The 23,554-nt window shown below is 40.7% G+C and overlaps 1 protein-coding gene across 5 annotated transcripts in view; it reads left to right on the forward strand.

Annotated features, from left to right (window-relative positions):
• Positions 1-4,915: 4,915 nt before the first annotated feature.
• UBE2E3 (ubiquitin conjugating enzyme E2 E3) overlaps positions 4,916-23,554 on the forward strand; it is an 84,897-nt gene continuing 66,258 nt past the window's right edge. Inside the window, exons 1-3 of one of the 5 annotated variants that reach the window (XM_045032727.1) lie at positions 4,916-4,995; positions 6,600-6,802; positions 9,413-9,463. In XM_045032727.1, the coding sequence (XP_044888662.1) occupies positions 6,609-6,802; positions 9,413-9,463 (245 nt within the window). In that variant the 5' untranslated portion in view covers positions 4,916-4,995; positions 6,600-6,608. Of the gene's footprint in view, positions 4,996-5,102; positions 5,504-5,650; positions 6,001-6,027; positions 6,461-6,599; positions 6,803-8,165; positions 8,267-9,412; positions 9,464-23,554 lie in introns of those variants that run through there. The other 4 variants (XM_045032725.1, XM_045032724.1, XM_045032726.1 and 1 more) reach the window with 4 other exon arrangements.

Consider the following 23,554-nt stretch of genomic DNA (forward strand, 5'->3'; position numbering starts at 1 on the left):
AGGTTTTGTTGTTGTTTTGTTTGTTTTTGCAGAATTTCACACATTCTGAGTCATGTGACAGTTTTCACCAATGGGAACTATACTTTGCCACGTCTCTCTAGGCTGATCACTATGACTTTGGCCATGTGTATCTCCATGAAAGATTTGCTAATTTTTCTTTATAAAAATAAGGTAAATATCACACAAGCATTTTTGCTAGAGCTATGTCCTATCTAGATATTACACCACTTCAGAGTATGTTTGAGAGGAAAGACTAGGCAAATAGTAGAAAAATCATACATTGAATAATCTATTAAAATTTTCATCAAAGTGAACATGATTTGACAATTTCAATTGACTTCTCATGGGTTCCAAAATTATTTTATCCTTGGACTGATGCTGAGATGGAGATACTGTGTATGAAACACTGACCTCACTGGGAGCTGTTAGGTGCTTGGCACTTTTGAAAATCAGGCCATCTCCTTAGGCACTCAAGTGGATTTGGGAACCTAACTTTAGGCACCTATTTTTAAAAATCTTGGCCTCCACATATTGTCCCAGTTCAATCCCCAGTCACAGGAGAGCAACTCCACTGTCCAAGAAATTTCTCAGTTAATGATTTTCTTTTTGCACTAGGATCAATACGAACTAGTCACAGGGAAATAACTAGTCAAAGTCCTGTTCATGCTATCATCAAAGGCCAAGAGACCAGTCTCACCCAGGGATGAAATAGAAACAAAAATAAGCAGAACTCAGAAATCATGATATCCATTTAAAAAAAATTAAACAACAAAGTAATTCAGGGGTAAGAATAACCACGAGAGAAGTTATTTATGGCTTTCAAAATCAGAGATATAGTATAGAGTGAAATAATCTTTTGATGGAAGGTGTCCGGAAGCAGCTTCATCAGCATATTTTTCCCACTATTTTGAAAGTAGCATCATGTTCTTATTTATTCTAATCTAAAATAGTGCCCTTTATTTTTATTTAATCAACTAATCCTTTTTAAAAAAAAACAAAAAAACACACCACTGCATAATAGTCACTATAGGCATTAGCAGAAATACTACAAGAAAAAGTAAAAGGCAACCATCCGAAATTCAAATTTGACGAGGCAGGATTAGACAAAGAAAATAAGCAAATAAGGGTGGCTTCAGTTAAGTTTGTTTCTGTCTAGTGTTCTGAACCACTGCTGTTTAAAAGATATGAGAACATCTTTTCAGCTAACTTAGGATGCGCATACTAAAGCATTTTAAAGTTGTACTTGAGCATTTGACAGCCACTCAATACATTAATTTTTCTGTTATAGTTGCAACTTTAACCTCAAGAGGACTATAACATACTCATGAATAGTATGTGTGCTGATAGGGAAGCAGTGTCACACAACTCTCCCGCCTGAAAAGATACTGCAGGTTGAGTTAAATATTTATTAAATATTATAAAAAGATGCGCATATTGCGGTGCCACATCTCATTTACTGGGGGCCCCAGCAGCAGCCAGGATCACTTTATTGAAAGCTCATCACATTTTAGTTGCAAACATAAAAGCGAATGAAACAATAGACGAGACAGATTAGACTTTGGGACTAAGATGGGGCACACTCACCCTTGAAGCACCCCCCCGGCTTGCATCCATGCATATTGTCACCAGTATCCTCGGCTCCAGCACCTCCTGCAGGCTGTCTGCCACTCGCTAAGTCTTCCATGGCTCGGCACCTCACCCAAGTCACATAAGTCACTCCCCTTCCGGTGTAATAAAGACCCAACTGGAAGCTGTTCCTAAAGATGAACTGCTACAACCCTGGCATTCTGTTATCATTGGTGGGCCCTTATGCTATTAGAGGTAGGGGAGTCAAGCAATGAGTTGTCCTTCTCTTCCCAGTTCTGCTGCTTGAAGGGGAAACTGCTTTCCCTGCTGGTTCTGCTGTCAGAATGGGACAAAAGTGTCAGGCAATTAGTTACTTTCCACTACTGCACCATCTGCCAAATCGAGGGGATGGGGGACTGAGTCATGAGTTCCTAATCCTACAAGGGATGCCCACACGCGTGTAGCCCAAAGCATGCATAAATAACAACTACACATCTGTGTTCTGCCACAATAGCCACTGAGCCATGTCCAGAAAGCTGAACTTCTGAAAAGGATATCTACAGGAGTTGATGAGAGCATACCTGATGCCTCTCCATTTTGCCCAGGAACAGTGCTTTTGATGGTAGGATCCAACGAAACAGCACCCAATGCACATATTCAATGTTTGTGGAAAGGAAATGCAGGTATCCCTCACAGGCAAGTGTCCTGAACTTTTCAGATCAATCTGAACTGTCCTTAGTTGAGCTTTACACCCATTGCACCTCACAATGCTAGCTTTTTCTCATAGTTGTAATGAGTTGATGGAAAAGAACATACGTAATAGGTACATCAGTAGTGATCAGGCTGATGTCAAATTATGAAGAATAAGATTAATCACCAAGTTCATGGTACGTTGTTTTCGTATTACTGTTAACAAAATTTGCATTTTCCCCTCTGGCTCTGACTGTATAATAACCTCTTCACTAACCTACTTTATATACCTTTTTAATGTAATCCCTTTTTTAAAAAGTCAGCTGACAACATAGAAATAATAAACAACATGCGAGAGGAAAACACAGCTTCTTAAGAGGAAAGTGTCATCCCTTGGGACTTGATGTCAAAAGGAATGAATATTCATTCAAATAAATATCTGTTACATCAGCAAGTTGCTATAATAAATCTGTTTGAAGATGAAGATACAAACAGCTGAAAATCACATCCAGTTTGTCTTTTCAATTAATCCCTGTTAAACGGGCTCTCTTTTTATTTTCATTTCATTTTACATCCTAAAAGCCAAACAGGAACCAGTATGTGGTAGCTGATATGGTGAGTAACCTTTGACCAGTCTAATTATATTCAACCTGCATTATCATTTCATAATTATCCTTCTTTGGATAACTGGGATGTATTGTTCATTTTCACCTATAATAAAATATTATTTAAAATACTTAATCCTGACTTTCAGAGACTTTCAAAGTTCTCTGAATCTACTAAGCACCATATTGTAGCATCATCCACATCTTAACAAAAGCCTTGTAGTGCTGACTGTTAGATTTTGATATTGCCATGTCTCTCTTTTACTAATTATGCCCAGATTGCTCATCATACTAGATACTGTTTATGCTAGGAATTTTCTACAGCATACCTCAGGGGCAAATTGCCTGTAGTGGTGAGCGGGGAATTCTCCATAGCGTACTTTAACAAACAAACCTCCACTATTTCTTCACATCACATCACTACACTCTTCCACCAAACCTTTAGCATACTTTTCATTTGTACTAACTTCAGTTACCTAGAGGACTGTCAACTCAGACACATCCAATTGTTTATTCCTTTTAGACCACAGAGTACACACTCTGGCTCCTTGTTCCCATTAAGCCTAAGAAAATACAGTAGTTTTAAGTCATTTGGCTAAACATGTGCACTGTTTTGTTGGCAACACTTTTCAAAAGAGATTTCTTGTTAATCACTGTATTTGGTCTTTGCACAAACATTTCAAGTAATACAATATTTTAAACAGTCCTTTCCCATCCCATTCTCACCCATCCACATCAGCTACTATCTATTCTACCAATATTGTTGGGCTATGATCAATTTTCCAGTTCAAGGTAATTTAATTTTTAATATGATCATCTCTTGCACAAGGTTGAAATATTCAGTTTTATATCATTCTTGTGCTAGATTCATACTATCCCCACTTTTGTCACATACAAATACTCTAGCTGTTGATTGCGCTTAGTTATTTACATCATATAGTGGACTAGTAACCACCAGAAATTACTCTATGCATGACTAGACAGGGGAAGGAAATGACTCTCCCTCCTAAACCAGCTTCTCTGTAAAATGATACTCCAGTTGGCATATATTGTAATCATTATTCTTTACACCTCTCCTCCCTAAAAAAAAGATTGTACAGCTTGTATGGCTGGTCATTTATGGAGTATCTCAGATCAGCATGCTGTTGCCAGTACTTTAGAATAAATAGGATTTTGAATACATATTACTAACTTTGTTGTTTGTTTGTTTTATATAGTTGTGAAATGTATATCTCCACCTCTTTTTGCAGCACTGGTGCCAAATAATTAAGAGTTTTTACAACTTTCTTGTACTAGAGTGTTTAGGGTTTGTTTTTTTTTTTTGGTGGAAAGGTAGCAGCAGCACTTCTTGCCTATTTTGATGGTACAGTTTCTGGGTTTGTGGCCATTATTTGTCCAAATCCAGATGGATCCAATGCCGAATCAGAGTTTTTGTGGGACTGTGCTGCTAGGGGACAGCAAGGTCTGGAATTTTAAGAGGCAGTAAGAGCAGTTAAACATCTTCTCTATTTACACATTTTTAATCTCAGGGCTGGGGGCCCAAAAATTGTCTGGATCCAGAAGGACCTGGATTTCTGAGGCACTCCTGTGCTGGGGCACATTGGGGCCCAGCTTTTGTTGGTGCAGTAAGAAAGACTGAACATTTGAGGCAGTGGGATTTGGTGTTGAGGACAAAACCTGGCCGGATTTAGTTTTCACTCAGACTGTACATGACATATGTTAAGGCACTATATTATTCAACCCCAACCAATTCCAGTGCCCAGATACATACATTTACTCCTGAGTGACCTGCCTCTTTACACCGCAGGTTCAGTGACCATCCCTATAAACAGCAGTGAGTAACAGAGGGGGAGCCAGCAAAAGCAGAGCAAACCAGTTTCCTTGCTCTGGCGAGGCCCCAGCAGGATTTTGCACACTTGTGCATGGCACTGAAGTAATTTCAGGATCTCCCTCCCGTAGTGGCTGCTGGGGAGTTGCAAGCTTGCAAGGTATTTGTATCGGGGGAGGGGGGACGGGACCAGCCACTAGTAAGACACACAAGCAAGGTCCAGGCTGCCAATGCCAACTTAGGGGCAGCACAGGGACCAACTCTTTGTCCTTGGCCAGGCCGGGAGAACGTACGCACCCGGCAAAGGTAGAGGAGCGAGAGAGCGTGCGCGTGCCCCAGCCCAGAGGGGGGCGCGCTCTACCAGCCAGGGAGCGAGCACCCCCTCCCCCGCCCCCATGTCGTTTGGAACTTTGCTGACTGCAACATTCTGAATCCGAACGTAGCGACACAAGGGGGCGGAGGCGATAGAACGCTCGGCTCTTCCCTGTTCCATCCGGCCTCCTTCCCCCGAGGGGAAGATCGCGTTTCTCTCTCTCTCTCTCCCCTCTTACCCCCTGCCCCGCCGCGGGAGCCCGCTTTGCAAAAAGGGGACACGCCAGCGCCACCCTCCGGCCACCGAGCCGCACTGCACCCTCCCCCCGTCTCTCCCCCCTGCTCCGACTCTCAATGTTCCACACTGCCCGGCCACAGAGCCTCCTCTGCTGCTTTATATCCCCCCGGCTTCCTCCAGCCCCTCCACCGATACTGTATCCCCTTCCCTCCCCCCCTCCATCCCTCCCCTCCGACCTAACACCGGGACAGGACGCCTGCGAAGGTAAAGGAGAAGCGGGTTAGGTGGCTGCAGCAGGAGCCTGGGCGAGCTCGGTGGGGGGAGGAGGAGGAGGAGGCGGCGCGGGGGGGGGAGGTTGGTAGAGGGAGCTTTGTTCTTGTTTTCAGCGCTTGCTGCCTGTCGGTGGCCGGGAGAGAGAGGAGCCGGGACTGAGTTCACGCCTCACTTGGTGCACACACACCATGCTGATCCCGGAGAGCCTCCTACCATAACAACCCCTCTGTACCCTCCTCGCTGGGAGCTCGATCTCTCCCCACAAAGCCGGGAGGGGGGGCGGGGGGAGAAGAGGGCGAGTGTGTGTGCAAAGCTGCATTTCAACCCTGCTGCAATTTCCTATTAGGAGCTTCATTTTCTTTTTCAGCACCCCCCCCCACCAATTTGTGTGCCTCCCGCGTGTATCTATATAATTTTTTCCCCTAAAAATGTCGGTCTGTTTTGTAGAAACTGATCAAGGATCGGTGGCGTTGAAAGCTTTGCAGAAGGTGCAGTTTTAATTAAGCTTCTTCCCCCTCCAGGAGCTTTGTGGAGACCAAATGCAATTCTTGCTGCTGGCCCTGTAAATAACCGAGGCTTCTGCTTTCTGAGTTGTTTTAAATGTATAGTGTTTAAAAAAAAATCACTCCTCCTCACGGCCCTTTAAATACAAAGAGACAGAGTGAGTGTAAATTTCAATCTGAAATCAGCCGGAGTGTTGTTGGCAATATATTGTCTCAGAGAGAGGGGGTAATCTGCCTGCTTGGACCCAATAAAATACTGTGCTCCAGTGTAAATATTTACAGGGTATTAGTGACTTTTTAAAAAAAAACATTTTCAGCAGGTCTGTTACTTACAATGTGTCATAAGTTATTAATGCTCATTGCCTGAAGGACCCTGCTAAAATCCCTGTCTCATGGCTTCCAACAAAGTAGACAATTGATATGTTGTCTAAAGTATGAAAAAAATGTGAGTGGGCTTTAAAAAACTGGAGATCTCTCTATATAAAAAAGTATAAATATTACTTTGTAACTGTCAAACTGCAACCTAAAGTGAACTATGCTTTTTTCCCCTCCCCTCTCTTTTCTCCCCTCCCTCCCCCCCAAAGTTCACCACAATGTCCAGTGACAGGCAAAGGTCAGATGATGAAAGTCCAAGTACCAGCAGTGGTAGTTCAGATGCAGATCAGAGGGACCCACCAGCACCAGAACCTGAAGAGCAAGAAGAAAGAAAACCTTCTGCAACCCAACAGAAGAAAAATACCAAACTATCCAGCAAAACTACTGCTAAGCTATCCACTAGTGCTAAAAGGTAATGACTATAAGAAGTGATTGTAAAACATTCTATCACTGTATGTTTTGAGCTATAATATTTATACAGCATTTTTAAGACAGACGGATTCTTGCAAAGCTGTATTAGGGAGTCGTTTACTGAATTACAAACTTTTTTGAGTTAGGTGGCTGTCAATCAATAGCTTCAATAATGCGACGGTTAGTAAGCTAACCATTAAATAAACTTGTCACATGTCTTTGGAAGAGACACTTTATAACTTCAAAAATTAAAATACTGGCTTCTAAAAGCTTTTATTCGCTAACATGAATTTTATCCTTGCAAGTAGTATGAGAACTATAAACATCTTTTTCACCTGAGTTCAAAGGCTTAGCCTTTCTTCCTTTATTTGTGTAGAGTACCATCCTTCTGGTGTATTTCAATAGATTGTGTGTACTGTTGACAATCAGTGCTATTGAATATAAAAATATTTACAAAAACTTCACTGGCACAAAAATAGATGGTTTTGGGATTGTACCTATAACTTCTTTTAATGCCAACATACAATATATCCTTTATACACAGTAACCTACTATAATGTGTTATTCTGTAGTTCTTCCTTTGGAAAAACTAGCAACTTCAGTAGGACTGCCTTAATAGGGCCTGCAGAATCAGACTCTGGAGATTAATATATAGCCTCTACCTTTAAGTGTCAAAAACTTCACAAACCTCTTGTAGTCTATTTGATAAATATCTGTATTTACATATAAAATTTCGGTCAGACTGGCTTTCAGTAAGTGCACACTGATAATTTTCTTTAACTTCAGCCACGTGAAACAGGCAGACTTTAAATCCCTTGATCTGTTGTGGTCTTTTGAGATAAGACAATTTATTAATCCTTTCCCTTAAATTCACTTTTCCTTAGGAATACATATTACATTATGGCCAATAGCAAATAGATCTGAAGCGTAACAGTGGAAAAATGATTTTTAAATTTTAGAGTCAGTTCTCTATTGAACAACTTGGTGCTTTGCTTATTCAGAATGGACACTATAGCTCAACCTTTCATAAAGACCTCAGGAGTTTTATATTCCACTTCAGTAAATACTCCTTGAAATGTTAAGGTGTTAGCCATAAGTAGAATACTACCTGTATTTTCCACTGATTTTTGTACTTGTAAAGAAATAAAGGTCTAAATTAGTAATAGCTAAGGTAGATACTTTAAATCAGGCCTGGTCTACACTTGAAACCGGGGCCAGGCTGTGAAAAATTTTGTACCATGTGACATAATTAGGTCGACCTAACCCCCACTGTAGATGCAGGTAGGTAAGTGGGAGAAATCCATTGACCTAGCTCTCTCCTCTTGAGGGGGGTGGATTTATTATAAGTGACAGAAACCCCCCTTTTGTCGCTGTAGTAAATGTGTACACTACTACGGGAATGTTGCTTGAGACACTACAGCTGTACCATTTGTCATGTGGACATACCCTCAGTAAAGAAGCTAAAGTATTTGATTGTTTTTATAACTTGTAGTATATGTTTAAGATAATGCTTTTGCCAGCCCTTTTGAAAAGCTTGAGATGTATTGTACAGAAAATCTCACCACTGATTTTTTCCGTGCAACTTTACTTTCCTTAATCATGATGGGGTCTGATTCCACATATCTTGAGTAGTTCTGAGTCATCTAATTGAACTTAATGGGACTATTCCTGAAAGGTCTTTCAGGATCAGGTTCTGTTGATCTCCTTTGAATTGGAAACATTAGCATACTGACAGCTGTTCAGTCTTATTTTATGGGCCTTCTTTTCTAAAAAGTATCTCTTGGTGTACAGACAATTAGCAGCAAGAAACAAAATTTCTTTAGTCTTAGAAGTAATTTAATACATACCTTTTAAACCAGGCGTATTTTTCTGGATAACTTGATAAAAAGTTTAGAAAATATTCTGGATATTAACAACACTTCTATAACTACTTTCAAAGGAGACAGTGAAACTATCATGGATTATTTCTGATTAAGATAATGATTTATTTTACTAATATTATATAAAAACAGCAAAAATGCTGTATTGTCTTGGGGGAGGAGATGTACCAAAAGGTGTGTACAGAAGCAAAGTTGATTCTCCAAGAATTATTCCAGTAATAAAAGCAGCTTGGGAAGTTTATAGATTCACTATTTAAATACTGTATGAAGTAGCATGTAAAATATTGTAAAAATCATGTATTTGTTCACAATATAGCTTGTTAATTCAGTCTCAGTTACAGCTCTGGTACACTGGTTTAAAGTCATTGTCAAATATGCTTGTATAGCCCCCCCCTCATTTGCATATAAGCTTGAAAAGAAAATCTCTCTGGTAAAAAGCATTTAGATATGGGTAATAGTTACTTTTATGAGTACTTGTGGGATATTTCTACCTATCTCAGGTGTAAATGTACTGTTTCTTTACTGTATCAAGTAAAAAAAAAGCTGCAAAGTTTCTCTGTTATAGGATTTGGGTTATGCCTCTGAGAACAAAGAGGAAGCAGCCATGTTAGCATTACTGAAGGCACAGCCAGTCTTGCATTTAACTGCATGGTGGTAGAGGGCAGTGTAATTCCTGATTTATTCTATAGACTATCTCAGATGCTTTGTGTCTGTTCTCATTTCACCCACAGAATTCAGAAGGAGCTAGCTGAAATAACCCTTGATCCTCCTCCTAACTGCAGGTATGTAACAACTTTTTAAATTGTGGACAGTGATAGGAAATTAAAATGGGTAGAGACGTTTGCTCAGCAGAACAGACAAGCAGTTCTTTAATGTTTGTAAGTGGACAACTATAATACAAACATTGTGTAAGGTAAATTGAACAATTGTCTGGGAACATTTGATAATGTATCAAAGTCTGGATTTTCAAGTACATGTAGTAGTTGTCTCATTGAGATTGATATGAATGGTAGAGTTTGTTCAGTAGATTTTTCTGTAGAAGTTCATTGTGTATTTTAAAGTCAGCGTTATATAAACTTCCAAATGTACTAAAGCTTTGAAGTTATTGCTTGTACGCAATTTTAACTTACCTTTTGTGTGCTGAGATATATGAAAGTGATGTTACGATGCTCTAAAATTTAGATAAATAACTGTGTGAGATTTATTTTTTACAGTTTTCATCTTGTTACAGTGGTTTAGAGTAAAGCTGAAGTATTACATTTAAAGTTTCTGTCTGTTGGCCAGAGATTGTATTGTCTTGATACATGGTGTTTTAAGGAAATTCCCCAGTGGAGTGAGAGACTGTTGGTAGTTTTAGAAAATGAAATTAGAGTGTATGAGAGATTAGTGATTTATGCAGTCTTAAAGAAAATTAAGACTAGTGTGGTGCACAATCCATAAGAAACTTAAATGGTAACAATTGAATAAACTAACTTCTTTAAAACTTGCTGAAAAATTATCAGCTGTGATGCCATATTTATTTTAAAAAAAGATTTCATGTTGACTGTAAGCATCTAATGTTGAAATCTATAATAAATCTTCTTAAGTTTAAATAAGATACCTAATTTAATGTTACCTTTCTATTATACATATTTCAGCAGGCTGCCTGTGCATAAAGTGTACTTAGTTTAACAGATACTGTGCAGTGCCAGCATTGCTCATATGTGAGAATACTGAAAATGTTCTGGAGTTTTATTTCGCTTTTCTGGTATATTGAGTAGTTGGAAGGCTTTGGTAAAAGGAGTTTTTACAATTCAGTAAAGATGTATTTTTTTCATATTTTTATCTGGATGACTGGGATTTATCACAGCTTTGTTCTTTTATTTGACTCTTACGGTCAGGGTGTCTTATCCGGAGAGGTCCATGCCATGGATGCCCTGTAATAGTCTTATGTATATGTGTGTATGGTCACTGTCTTCCCTGATCAAAGCTGTATGGCTCTCCAGTTCTACATCCCCTTCGTGTTAGTGCTATCAGAGACCAAAAGGTGGCATGGGATGGGAGAAAGGGTATTACAAGGAAATAAGCCAGAGGTACTTCACTTTTTAATTTCAAAGCGTGTGTTGCTCTTTACCCATTTTGGGCACATTACTTGACAACTGACTTTCAGAAGGTGATAGTTACCCTCTGCTGTAACGTCTGATATGAGCATATTTAGCCTCTGGGAAAATTTGCTCCTCTGGTATCAGTTTAAGTATATCTACATAGATAAAGTCTTCAGGGTAGATATGACCAACCAAAGTAAGGAAACCATTGTTTAGAACTTGGGAAAAAATAAACAAAAACGTTTAAAATTATTTGAATTTCTCTGAGAGTATGCAGAAAAAATATTTTTGGCCAGTGAAGAAATCTATAATTCTGTTCCTATGTGTCACATACGTATTATATTTAAAGAGAAAGTGCACCATTTCCCTCAGTGCAACTGTTTGGCAAGTCCCTTCCACCTTGTGTAAGATCAGCAATACATGTGAAAAAGACCTTGGCATCCCTCTGGAGACGGGTCAGATTTTTGGGATGAACAATTTGGGGAGAGCATTCCATTGACTCCAAGAGTACCATGGATTGGAACTTAAAACAGTTTTTTTTTTCTTTTTTTTACAAAAAGCTTTTCTATTAGGAAATGAATGCAGCATTTTGTTGCATGTATAACAGTGAAGCAGAAGACATCATATATCTTCTTATAGCACAAATTTGGCAGCACAAACTGACACAGCAGGTGCATGATATACCTTAATTGCTCTGCGTGCAATAAGCAACAAAATGCTATATCACTCCTTGCATATTTGAGGGAAATGCAATTTCTTGGAGATTGGGGTGGGGGGGGGGACGGACCGTCAGTTAGTTTTAGGCCTGTAATATAGGTTGTATGTGTGTTTAAAAAGTTAGAGAGCTTTGCTATTCATTGAAGATGTTTCTTAATGTTAATGAAGTGGTTTTTTTCAATTTGACTAGAAAATGTGCCTGTCTTATTTGCAACCATAATATTGCAGCATCATGGCAGCACGTAATACAAAATTGAATGGTAACAAAAATGACTCACTGTACAAGCAGAAATGGTAAAAATAAATTAGATTTCTAAAATTCCTTAGTTCTAATAAGGTGATAGTACTACGTGAAAGAAAAAGTATTAGTGTTTAACAGGATGCAGTATGAGGGTTGAATGATACTTAGCCATTGTGTAATGTATTTTGTGTAATGTGTTAACAATTTTGGTAAAATCTGTTGGGGATAATACACCATGGAATAATGCTTAGTTGGTGCTCAATAACTGAGCATGGTACTGTACAAACTGCTTTCTATGCCATTTAAAACATGTAACTCATGTTAAGTGTAATTGTATAGCTGATGAATATTCAATGTTCAGCAGACACTTAAGGGTCTCAGTAAGTAAATCTGGTCTGCATTTACCTGGCCTAAATTTATCCACTTGTTACAGCTCTGTCAGCAATACAGGGTTACAGACAGGATGATGGCTTTAGGTATTAGCACAGGCCTGCACAAACTCGTAAAGCGGCGAGGGCCATATTACTTCAAAGAAAACAGCTGAGGGCCGAACCCTCCCAGCCCTGCCGACACCCCCCACCACTGCCGCCAAGGCCCCCCGAAACACAACGCACACACCCCAGCGCCGCCCCTCCCCCAACACCGCCCGCCCCGCGGAAACAAACCCTCCTTCCCCAGCGGTGCCCCACCGAAACAGCAGTATTGAACCTTGGTAACAGGGGCGGCTCCAGACCCCAGCATGCCAAGCGCGTGCTTGGGGCGGCAAAATGTCTAGAACCTCCCCTGCTTGGTAATATGTTATAGCGGGCCCCTAAGGTAGTATAATTAAGGTAAAAGAAAAATGTCTTTTTGCTGGAAGTAGAATAAGATCTTCCCCCAACTTTGTAATCACTTGCCCTGTTGAATGAATGAGGTGTGACTGAGGAAGGCGTGGAAGGCAGCACCTCCAGACAGCTGCAACCCTTGGAGAGGGGATGGGAGCCAGACCAGATCAGTAGAACAGGTCAGCCACTGACTCCTCGCTCGTCTCCTCAGCTCCCCTCACCCTCCCGGCTCGCCTCCTCACCCCCCCCCACTGCTCGCCCGCCTCCTCAGCCCCCTCTCCCCTGCCGCCGGCTCACCTGTTCTCCCCCCCCGCTCACTTCCTCAGCCCCCCACCCCCCGGCTCGCCTCCTCACCCCCCACCACTGCCCACCCGCCTCTTCAGCCCCCCTCCCTCACCCGCCACTTGCCTTCTCACCCCCCGCGGGCCGCACAATGATCCCACCTACTCACCCCCCCGCGGGCCGCACGCAGCCCCCAGGCTACATGTTGAGCAGGTCTGTATTAGCACATCAGCCACTGACGTGCATACGTCTGTCTGATTTAACACAAACCAGAATACACTTTTATTCCATTTGTAGCATTGGGTAAAAAAAGTTACTTAAGTACAAAATATGAAATGCACTAAAATTACAAATTAAAAAAAAGCTTAAGAAAACTAGCCTTTGTAGCTAGACTCGTGTCTGACTGGTGGGTAGACCTAAATTCACGAACAAGAAATGTGTGGATTTCCCCTGGCTGGTTAAACCTTCCCACAGCCACATCTACAGCATCTGTTTTGTAAACATGCTAAAGTCCTATGTGAGATCCACATTGCTTGAGTGCTCAGGGTTGCCCTTTGGTTTCTATTTAAGATACTTGGTAAAGGCTGTATCCTGTTAAATCATGTCACACTCTGAACTTCTGACATCAGTAGGATTTCCCCAAATGCAATGATGGCAGGATAGGGCTCCAGAAATCTATGTTAAAATAAAGATTCAGATTTAAGCAACAAATGCAAGGAAATTAAGTGCCACTTTATCCTTAAGACCACTCTTGTGTCTAAAGACAGGAGTCTTAGATGAGTGATTCCAAGATATACTGTAATACTAGGACACAGAGAGAGATTGAAGACAGAGAACCTTAATGCCAAATTTTTCTTGCTTTTGTTGGCTTAACTCAGTACCTTACTGTTTGATGCAGTGTGTTGTATTTAATGTCTTTTGTGTATTTCACACTATAAAGCAAGGCTAAAAAAGGCCCTTCTTACCCCATTGCATCTAGGCAGCTCTATTTCAAACCATGGCCAAATGCTCAAACATGCTTCAAGGCATGGAAGTGTGCCAAATCTCACCTTTATACATTTTCAGAATAGTATTACAAGGCTCTTTTTCACATAATGCATTGTAAATCCATATTGCTGAGATTTTCTTATAGGTTTGATGCATGCCTGGTATAACTTTTTAGTGCATAGCACAAAGCTATTCTAGAATGGAAGTCACCACTCCTTAGTTAAGGATGCACCTGAGCCTGCAATTCTGAAATGTGGAGCTCAGAAGCTGCAGCTGAAAGGGAATGGGGGAAGGCTGGCTTTGTGTCACTGTTGTGCTTTCTGGATTCTTGCTGCTCATTAGCACAACTTAGAGCAGTTCCTAGGATGCTATAAATTTCAGCAACTTTCCACAATTGCTGATGAGCTGCTCTGCTGGTCCAGAATAGCTGGAGGGCACATTTTCCTGTTTCTTTTCTTCTCCTGCTTTCCATTCCAAAATTAATCAGGGCTTGTCTATGGAAGAAAGTTGCACCAGTTTAACCTAACATCTGAATTTAAACAGATTTAGTTACACCGGTGCAAGTGTAACCCATGCCTGCTTGGTGTGGCGCTCTGCCCTCCCTTAGTGGCACCTAGCCCAGCTAGAGATTGAGTGTGCTACAGCATTAGCTAGCGGTAGAATCTCATGCACTAAGAGTATGTCTACACTACCAGATTAGTTCGATTTAACTTAATTCGAATTTGTGGAATCGACCTTACAAAGTCGAATTTGTGTGTCCACACTAAGGACACTAATTCGACTTTGTGAGTCCACACTAACGGGGCAAGCGTCGACATTGGAAGCAGTGCACTGTGGGAAGCTATCCCACAGTTCCCGCAGTCCCCGCTGCCCATTTGAATTCTGGGATTTCCCCACAATGCATGCTGGGGGGGAAAATGTGTCGAGGGTGGTCTTGGGTAACTGTCATCATTCAACGTGCTTTCGGACGTCTCAAGGGGAGATGGAGGAGCTTACTGACTTGCTCGGATCTCAGCGAAACCAATATTCCCATTGTTATTGCAGCTTGCTGTGTGCTCCACAATCTCTGTGAGAGCAAGGGGGAGACCTTTATGGCGGGATGGGAGGTTGAGGCAAATCGCCTGGCTGCTGATTATGCTCAGCCAGACAGCCGTGCAATTAGAAGAGCCCAGCGGGAAGCGCTGTGCATCCGGGAGGCTTTGAAAGCTAGGTTCCTCAGGGAGCAGGGTAACTTGTGACTGTTCAGTTTCTTTACAGAGAAGCTGAACCTGCCCCTGCTTCAGTTACTGTTGACTTTCTTCTGCGGTTACATACCCCGTTCACCACGTTTCCCCCCTTCCAACACACGTTTAAAAATAAAGTTAATGGAATATTGTTAATTAACAACGTTTTCTTTATTAATGAATTCGTGTTAAAGGGTTGAAACAGGGACGCAGACTGTGGTGGGTAGGGTGTGCAGTGATGTTAACACCGCTTCTACACTCGAGGAATGACAGGCTCCTGCTCCAAGAGCGGTCTGCAGTGCCGGACTGGTTGTTACAACGGAGCCTGCCATCCCTCCTTTTCGGGACTCTGTGTGCGGGGGCTACGTGACCTTGTGGCAAGGGAGGACGGTTACAGATTCCCCTGCTGCGTGGCTCTGTGGTCCGGGACAAGGACCGCTGCATAAGTTCTGTAACTGCCCTCCCATGCCACAAAGTCACATACCCCCCACCCACACAGAACATGGAAAACACCTCCCAGACCGACCAGGGTGCCTACTGACCGCACTGTGTGTGTGACCTGCTGTTGATCCTGCCCCCGTGTCTGTACCCTGGTAAAGGTGACTGTCCTATGCAATTAACAACCCCCTTCCCCTACCCCCCTTCACAGACAGTCTTCTGTAGAAAAACTTGACGGAAATAGTAATTAACAGCAAACTATTTTTAATAATCAGCTACACAGTTAGGGGATGAAACTGGGATTGGGGCTTCGGTGAGCCAGGAAGGGAAGGACTTCTCAACATTTAGGGAATGAGAGCCTTCTTGTATTTGTGCACTCTGCAGGGGTGCAGTGACAGTTTTCACGGCCCCTGTCGCCCCTCCTTCTTGTTACTTTAGGTGAGGGGAGGTTTGGGACTTTGTGGCGGGGGAGGGCGGTTGCAGATACAGTGCAGGGGGGCTCTGTCCTCCTGCCTGCGGTCCTGCAGAACATCCACAAGGCGCCTGAGCGTGTCAAATTTTCCCTGGGCATTTCCTGTGTGGCTGGTCAGAACATCCAAGCTCGGACTGCCGTCCAGAGCGTCAACAGAGTGGTGCACTGTGGGATAGCTCCCGGAGCTACTAAGGTTGATTTCCGTCCACACATAGCCTAATTCGACATAACCATGTCGAATTTAGCGCTACTTCCCTCGTTGGGGAGGAGTACAGAATTCGAACTAAAGAGCCCTCTAGGTCGAACTAATTAGCTTCCTGGTGTGGACGGGTGCACGGTTAAGTCGAATTAACGCTGCTAAATTCGACATAAACTCCTAGTGTAGACCAGGCCTAAGCTTCAGAGGTCTCAGGTTCGATCCCACCTGCTAGCGACTGAGGTCTGTTGGCGTTGCACAAGGCCTATGTTGACACATTTATTTCAGTTTAACAGTTGGGGTTTTTTTTGGTTTTAGCTTCAGTTGACTGGGAACAGAAAACAAGACTGTCCACCACAGGGCTTGTCCGGCCTAGTGTAACTAATTGGGTTTAAAAACAGCTTGAATTTAAACAGGTGCAATTTAAACAGGTAGACCAAGCCATAGTCTCAGAACTCTGCACTGCTTTTCTAGCATAGTCCTCACACCCAATGCTTACAAATTTTATCAGACACCTGATAGCTAGAGGCCTAAACGTACTAGGCAAAGACTGCAAATGGAAGTGTCCAAGGACAATGCCCAAATCAGACAGTCAACTCCTCCCTTCCCAGTTGTTGAAAAAGTCTCACCAAGATGCTATCCTTGTAATCTGCTGAAGGCTCCATCTTTTGTATCGGCCTCTGGCTATGAGACAACAGATTAAATCTGAAACCTCATCTCTCAGGCTGCTGAAAAGGAGTAGGAACATTTTCCTTCTGTATCTGTTCTCACAGTGCTGCTGCTTTTGTTGCTGCAAAAGTGGGTGTGAGGTGGGGGGAGCTCTGCTCCTGTACCTTTCCCTAAATGTATTGGCTGAGGAAGATGAATAGTGGGTCTGCTATCCTGTGCAACCTCGATTTTCCAACTCAATGAATAGCTCTGGTGTCCATGTTATAGCTTCCCAAACAGTAGCAGAATAAAATTTCTCTGTTTCACTGATGTCCACATTTTTCTGAGTGCCAACAGTTTTCACTCAGCAGCTTGGGAAAGCTCTAAGTAGCAGCAGCAGCACTGGAGCTGTCTTTCTGCAAGCTTGGGAAGACAGCACAGCAATGGTTAACACACTTCAGATTTGGAGAATTTTCTTTGCAACAGTAGGTCTAGAAATTTAAATAAAAGGTTTGAATTTGTAAAAGCTGTTGGACATCCCAGGGAAAATTCCTACTTATTATAGATACAAACAGATTTTCCCAGTAATAGTTTCTTGATACAAGAAAGGTGATAGACTGCAACAAAAGCTGTCCTTAGCCCTGCTTAAACTCGCAACAAAATTCATCATTTGTGAGCCGTTCATTTTAAATTATCAGTGTACAGAATTGCTTTGAAGTTTTCCCAAGCTTTGTTTTTAAATAAAGCTTTTCCTTAGTTACCTTCGTTTTATGATTACTTCATTACTAATATGTCCCTTGAAATAAGCTCTTACATGCAGATTTTCAGTTATGTTGCTTGTATAATTAGCTTTAAATTAGTGTATAAACTTCATATTTTAAAATGTGAAGGATTTTTGCGAAGGAAATTTACATATGGTCTCTGCCTTCATCTAGTTGATTTGAGTGATATGTAAATTGTACCTGTGAACATAGGTGTGTCTACATTAAAATAACGGCAGCGTACTCGGTTTACAGTTTATCATGTGTCTATAAACAGGGGAGTTGCATGCCAAAGACTGCCTTTGGCCCATACTATACAATTAGTAACAAGAGACTTGTGTTTTGTTATATTACCGTGTGTAATGGTAGTACTGTAGCATGCATTGCAGTACAGTGCAGCAGGACTCTGGTTTTTCCAAGTATTTCAGCTTTTGGCTAGTAGGTACTTTCAGTATTTCAGTACCACTGCTTAGTTCTCAGGCACCCTTTGTCCCTCTGTTAGGGTGTTAAAACTTGCCAGTTTACTACTCATGAGTCCATTTGGTAAGCCAATGAGTGCATCCCATCCTGAATTGTGTGATCAGAAGGGAGCGGAATGCTGGCCCCAGGATAATTGTGTTCTGCCCTTATCAGAGGGCTCAGCTGTGGGAGAGAGTGAGATCTACTAGGAATTCTCATGGAGCTTTACAGAGGAGTGCTTCTTGTGTGCCATTGCGGCTCTATGCCACTCAGTTCAATGGGACCTTACTGGTATTACAGGTTATACAAGTGTTGTCAAAGTACAGAAGGTATCTGTGAAAAGTAAGATCTGCCCACAGTAGGGCAATCACTGTTTGGGTTTGATCCCCTCAGTGCATTTTTCAGTAAAATCTATTCCTGACCTGTTAGCACAATGCTACCACCACCAACCCTCCTTCTGACTTTTGGCTTGGGGGACATTGCCACTGCTGATGGTTGACAGCTGTAGTGGCCCCTTAGAGCTGTTGGTAGTCTCCTAGGACTGGGGTGTGTGGGCAGAGGTGGCTACAAGCCACCTTTCTGCTCAACCTCAGGTCAGGATCTGGCCCAATATAATTTCCACTATATCTTCTGTACCAGCCTTAAATACCAGTAGTGATGGTGCCTTGACTAAAACAAGTAGGGTTCTTAAAGCTAAAAATGTTCCTGATATTTATCTTAAAACTTCACCTGCTTGTCCTACCATTTTCAAAGGCTATGAATAAATCCTTTCCTTCATGTGTGTTATCTTGAAGCTGTTTATCGACTGTGATCTGATCCCCCAAGTCATCTTGTTTCTCAATAAATCTAATTCCCTCCATCTCTCCTCCTATGTTTTATCCTCCAGTATCATTTTTGTTTTTTTACTTTGTCTTTTCTTTAGTTTACCTACATATCATGGTGAGAGCAGAGTGCGTATTCTAGTTACAAGCACATCAAGACTCTATAAAGCAGCACCAGTACTTTCCTAGGTACACAAGTGTATGACTATAGAAGGGAGTCATATCATAGAATAGCACTAGCTTTTGATGGGAATTTCACACTACAAGCTAATTTAGTTATTACTCATTATCCTTCATCATCCTTCTCAGACGTGCTGCTTTCTAGATACAGTAACTGTCCTTTAATTTTGCATTTATATTGTTTATTTCCTCTGATTGGCAAAAACCTTCATGTTTGTATTACATTATTTGATACCACTTGGTACTGAAAATCTGAACTGTAACATTAAACAGCTCCTAGTACAGAGAGGAGTTGATTAGGACATGTAAGAATGTGTAATGAGAAGATCCACCAAAATGCCTTTGTTGGGGTTAGGGATCCTCTGTGGTGGGGGAACAAAAGCAAAGAAATAGCAGCCAAAAATGAATACAGTATCAGTTATACAATGCCTTTCATCCAAAAGGAAGACTTCCTTACCGCTGTAAAAAAACAAAAACCAAAAAAAAAAACCCCACCCTTCGTATAATTACTATACCAGTTGGGCACCAGAAAAACAAAGATATGAAGCAAAGCTTTCAGTATGGTCTGTGAATATATATTTGCATGTTATTTCCAACAGTATATTTCTGGATACATTCTTACCAATAACATTTTGCTCGTGTAAATGTGACTGTTTAAGGAAAGGGGTCACATTCCACAAAACACACACAGTTCTTATTCAAACAAACGTTTAAATACTTGTAGCATTGGTCCAGCTCTAATGATAGACTATCAGTTCTATCTGAGATACTTTCTTCATCATTAATCTCTTCAGAAGGTAAATCAATGGGTTGCAACCATTTAAAGATATATTTATCTAATGATAACCTTAATTCAGCTCTAATAACTACTTCTCTCAAGGAATTTCTTGTGTTTAGTTCTTTTTTCTTATAACAAGGACTCAATTTTGTAGAATTAGACTAAACCAGTGAAGAGTGAGATAATTTAGTGCAGCAATCACAAATGAAATATGTTTGCCCATTTGTACCAACTGCCTGATTCTGTTACCTTTTCTCATGCAGAGCAGCTGTTACCTTACTTTGTGAGTAGTCAGTGGGAGTACTTAAGCAGTAAGGTGTAAAACACACACAGGATCTGAGGAAGGAGTACCAGTATATATGTAATCTATAGAATAAGTGTGTTATTACTTAATAGATTTTTGATAAACTGGAGAGTGGAAGATGGCTCCAAAATATAGCAGGAAGAAACACATACATCATGTTCTCAGCAATACAGTTTTTTGTTAAGGAATTATTCATTATCCTCTTGAATATATGTATTTAGTATAAAAACTTCCTAGTCTTTTTCCACTTAAACTTTCTTCTGTGCAGAGGTTTGGTAACTACAACTATTTTCCAAAATCTTTTTCTGAGCGGTTATTCTTTTTCCTGTACTTTCGTGTTTAGTTTAGCACCTTGCAAGGTATAGAACAAGATCCTGCAAAGAGTTTTGTACATGATTAACTTCACTCATATGAGTAGTCCCAGAGAAATAGTGAATTACGATAGACTGAAGAAATATAAAAGCCAGCAGGACTAGTTATGGAAGTAAAGCTTTATAGTTTATAGATTCCAAGACCGGAAGGGAGCATTATGATCTAATCTGACCTGTATAACACAGACCATAGAACTTCCCCAAAGTAATTCCTACAGCAGATCTTTTAGAACATCCATCCTTGATTTAAAAGTTGTCAGTGATGGAGAACCCACCATGCCTATTGGTAAATTGTTCCAATGGTTAATTACTTTTAGTTAAAAATTTACACCTTTTTTCCAGTCTGAATTTGCCTAGCTTCAACTGTCAGCCATTGGATCATTTTATATCATTTTCTGCTCGATTACCCCTCATTAAGTATCTGTTCTTCACGTAGGTACTTATTAACTGTAATCAAGTCACACTCTCTCTTTGTTAAGCTAAATAGATACATAAGTGTTTGCAGGATCGGGCCCTTATTATGTAAGCAGCATCCACAGTTTCCCTTTTATATATTCTCTGAAATATAGCTATAATTTAGTCAAAGGCTTCATAAAGTTGGTGCCAATCTTCATAGGTACACCTCTACCCCGATATAATGTGACCTGATATAACACGAATTCGGATATAATGTGGTAAAACAGTGCTCCGGGAGGGGAGGGGGAAGAAAAGTCCCAGATTAAAAATATATCTGTTAAAACTATCTAATCTTATTTTGTTTGATAAGATTTTTAAAATTTAAAGAAATGTGTTCTCAGCATTAAAAAAATATTTTTTCAAATACTCATTTAATAGTTTACATAAAGGCCCTTCAGACACTTTGATAATACTGATTAATCCTGTATATTTTACACCCAAGTTGTGTATTAATCAACATCAGCAGTCTTTCACACTTACTGTTTAATAAACAGTATATATGGTCAGGTCTGAGCACACTGAATACATCTCCATCAGATTGTTTTGCCTGTGAATCTCAGTTCAGAGAGTTGGAGTTGCCACTTCCTGTCACTTCAAGCTTTCTGTACATGGAAACATTTAAGAAAATTAATCTGAATTAACTGAAGGTGTGAATTTGAAGTGCCTTAGTTAAACTTCATTGAACCCTTGTGTAGACAGTTCCATTCAGAATAAAAAGTGGCCTTAATTCCCTTTATTTTAAGGCCACTTCAGTTGTGAATGAAAGCCTCACACAGGTGTTTAATGTAGTTTAACTAAACTACTTTAAATTCACACTTTTAGTTAATTTGGATTAATTTGCTTGAGTATCCCCATGTAGACAAGCCCCCAGTTTATTTTCTGATTCAGGCCTGAGCTGTAACCACTCTTTGATTATATACTGTACTATGTCTTGTAGAGACTGACCAAACCTTCTTTAAGGATCTTCTCAATAGAGATAGTGAAGAATATTTTCACTGTGTTTAGGATTTAAATTAGCATATCAAAGGAACAAAGTGTTACTCCCTGAACCTTCCTATAATAATAACATTTATTATCACATCTTTAGCATAATCATTCAGCAACAATACTAAGTCCTGTAATTTAAAAAACACCTCAAAAATTATTCAAATACATGTTTCCAGTCCTTACATCACACAATGGAACAACATGCAGCAAATCTCTTTTCACAGATTCCAAGGCCAGAAGAGAACACTGTGATCATCTAGTCTGACTTCCTGTATAATACAGGCCAAAGAACTTCCCCAGAATACTTCTTGCATTCCCCATTAAGAGCTTAAGATACCAAATAGGTTGCTTTTGGGGAATTTTGACCTCTGTTCCTTTTTGCCTCCCCCCCACCCCTTTTGGGCAGGGGGAGGGACTGGGTCCAGTCCTACAGTCTTTGCACACAGAAAATTGATTGGATTAGCATCACAGAGTAGATACGTCTCCACTGCATCACTAGCTTGAGTGCCAGCAGCACTTGAGCTTCAAACCCAAACCTCCTGATGGGCCAGCCGCCTCAAGTTTACAGTGCCAATGAACTTGAGCTAAAGATTTGGGACAGGAGCTGAGTTAGGGGCAACACTCAAGGTGTATCTTGAGCTCACCCTGCAGTGAAGATGACAAGACCTGAGACATCAGTGAGACTCTGCATGGACACAAGGGCCACTCATCCTGATCAGATTGCAGGATGGGGGCTTTATTCAGGTTTCTGAATGATCCCTTAGAGAGGAGAATGTAGCTCCAATTTCAGTGAGGAGAATCCAATGGAGAATCATCCCACAGGAGGGAAGCAGTAGAATTCAGAGAAGGTTTCCCACCAGGTGAAAATGTTAAGATAGATTTAAAAAAAATAACAAAAAAACAGCCACAATTTAATCTGCCACTGTGTGTAAAGAACAGTTTTTTCCATTCATTTTCTGCTTTCCTGTATGGTTCCTATAGCACGGGTTTGATATTTTCCTCTCTATAGTCTACAATAATCAATGGAAAAATGTTTACTTTTGTTTGCATTTTAAAGAGAATTTGGATTTTAAATGCTTTGCAAAAAATGAATCTGAACAAGTATATTATAATTAGTAGTAATATGAAAGGAGATATAGATACATTTGTCTGCTGACATTTCTCATTGGGAAGCAGCTATTAGCATAGCTTCTATTTAAGCAAAGGGTGATCAGCTAGTGTTTTTCATTTCATCTCCATGCAGACTTTCATACAGGTTGCAATACATAGGAGGAGGCTAAGATATGTATACCAAATTTCACAATCCAACAAACCCTCAGTACACAAAACCCACTTTGATTTCTGTGGTTGGAGCTCTGTGCACAGAGGGCTTGCTTGACTGATTTCCAGCTTTATTTTCTGTCTAAAGGAAAAGTGAAGATGAGGTCTTTGTTAGTAGAATAGAATCCATCTACAGTGAAAAATGTAACCAATGCTATATTCCCATGAAACTGAACTTAGGTGAATTCAACCTGCTTTATGCCAAATACAGTTTCTGAGTGGGCACACAATTTCTCACATGAAAGGAAAAATACTGTATTATCTAAGACTATGCAGGCAATAGCTCTTGGGCAGTAGACGTTACAGGGAAAGCTTAACATTGAA

The sequence above is a fragment of the Mauremys mutica genome, chromosome 10 (genome assembly GCF_020497125.1).
Source record: "Mauremys mutica isolate MM-2020 ecotype Southern chromosome 10, ASM2049712v1, whole genome shotgun sequence".
NCBI lineage: Eukaryota > Metazoa > Chordata > Testudines > Geoemydidae > Mauremys > Mauremys mutica.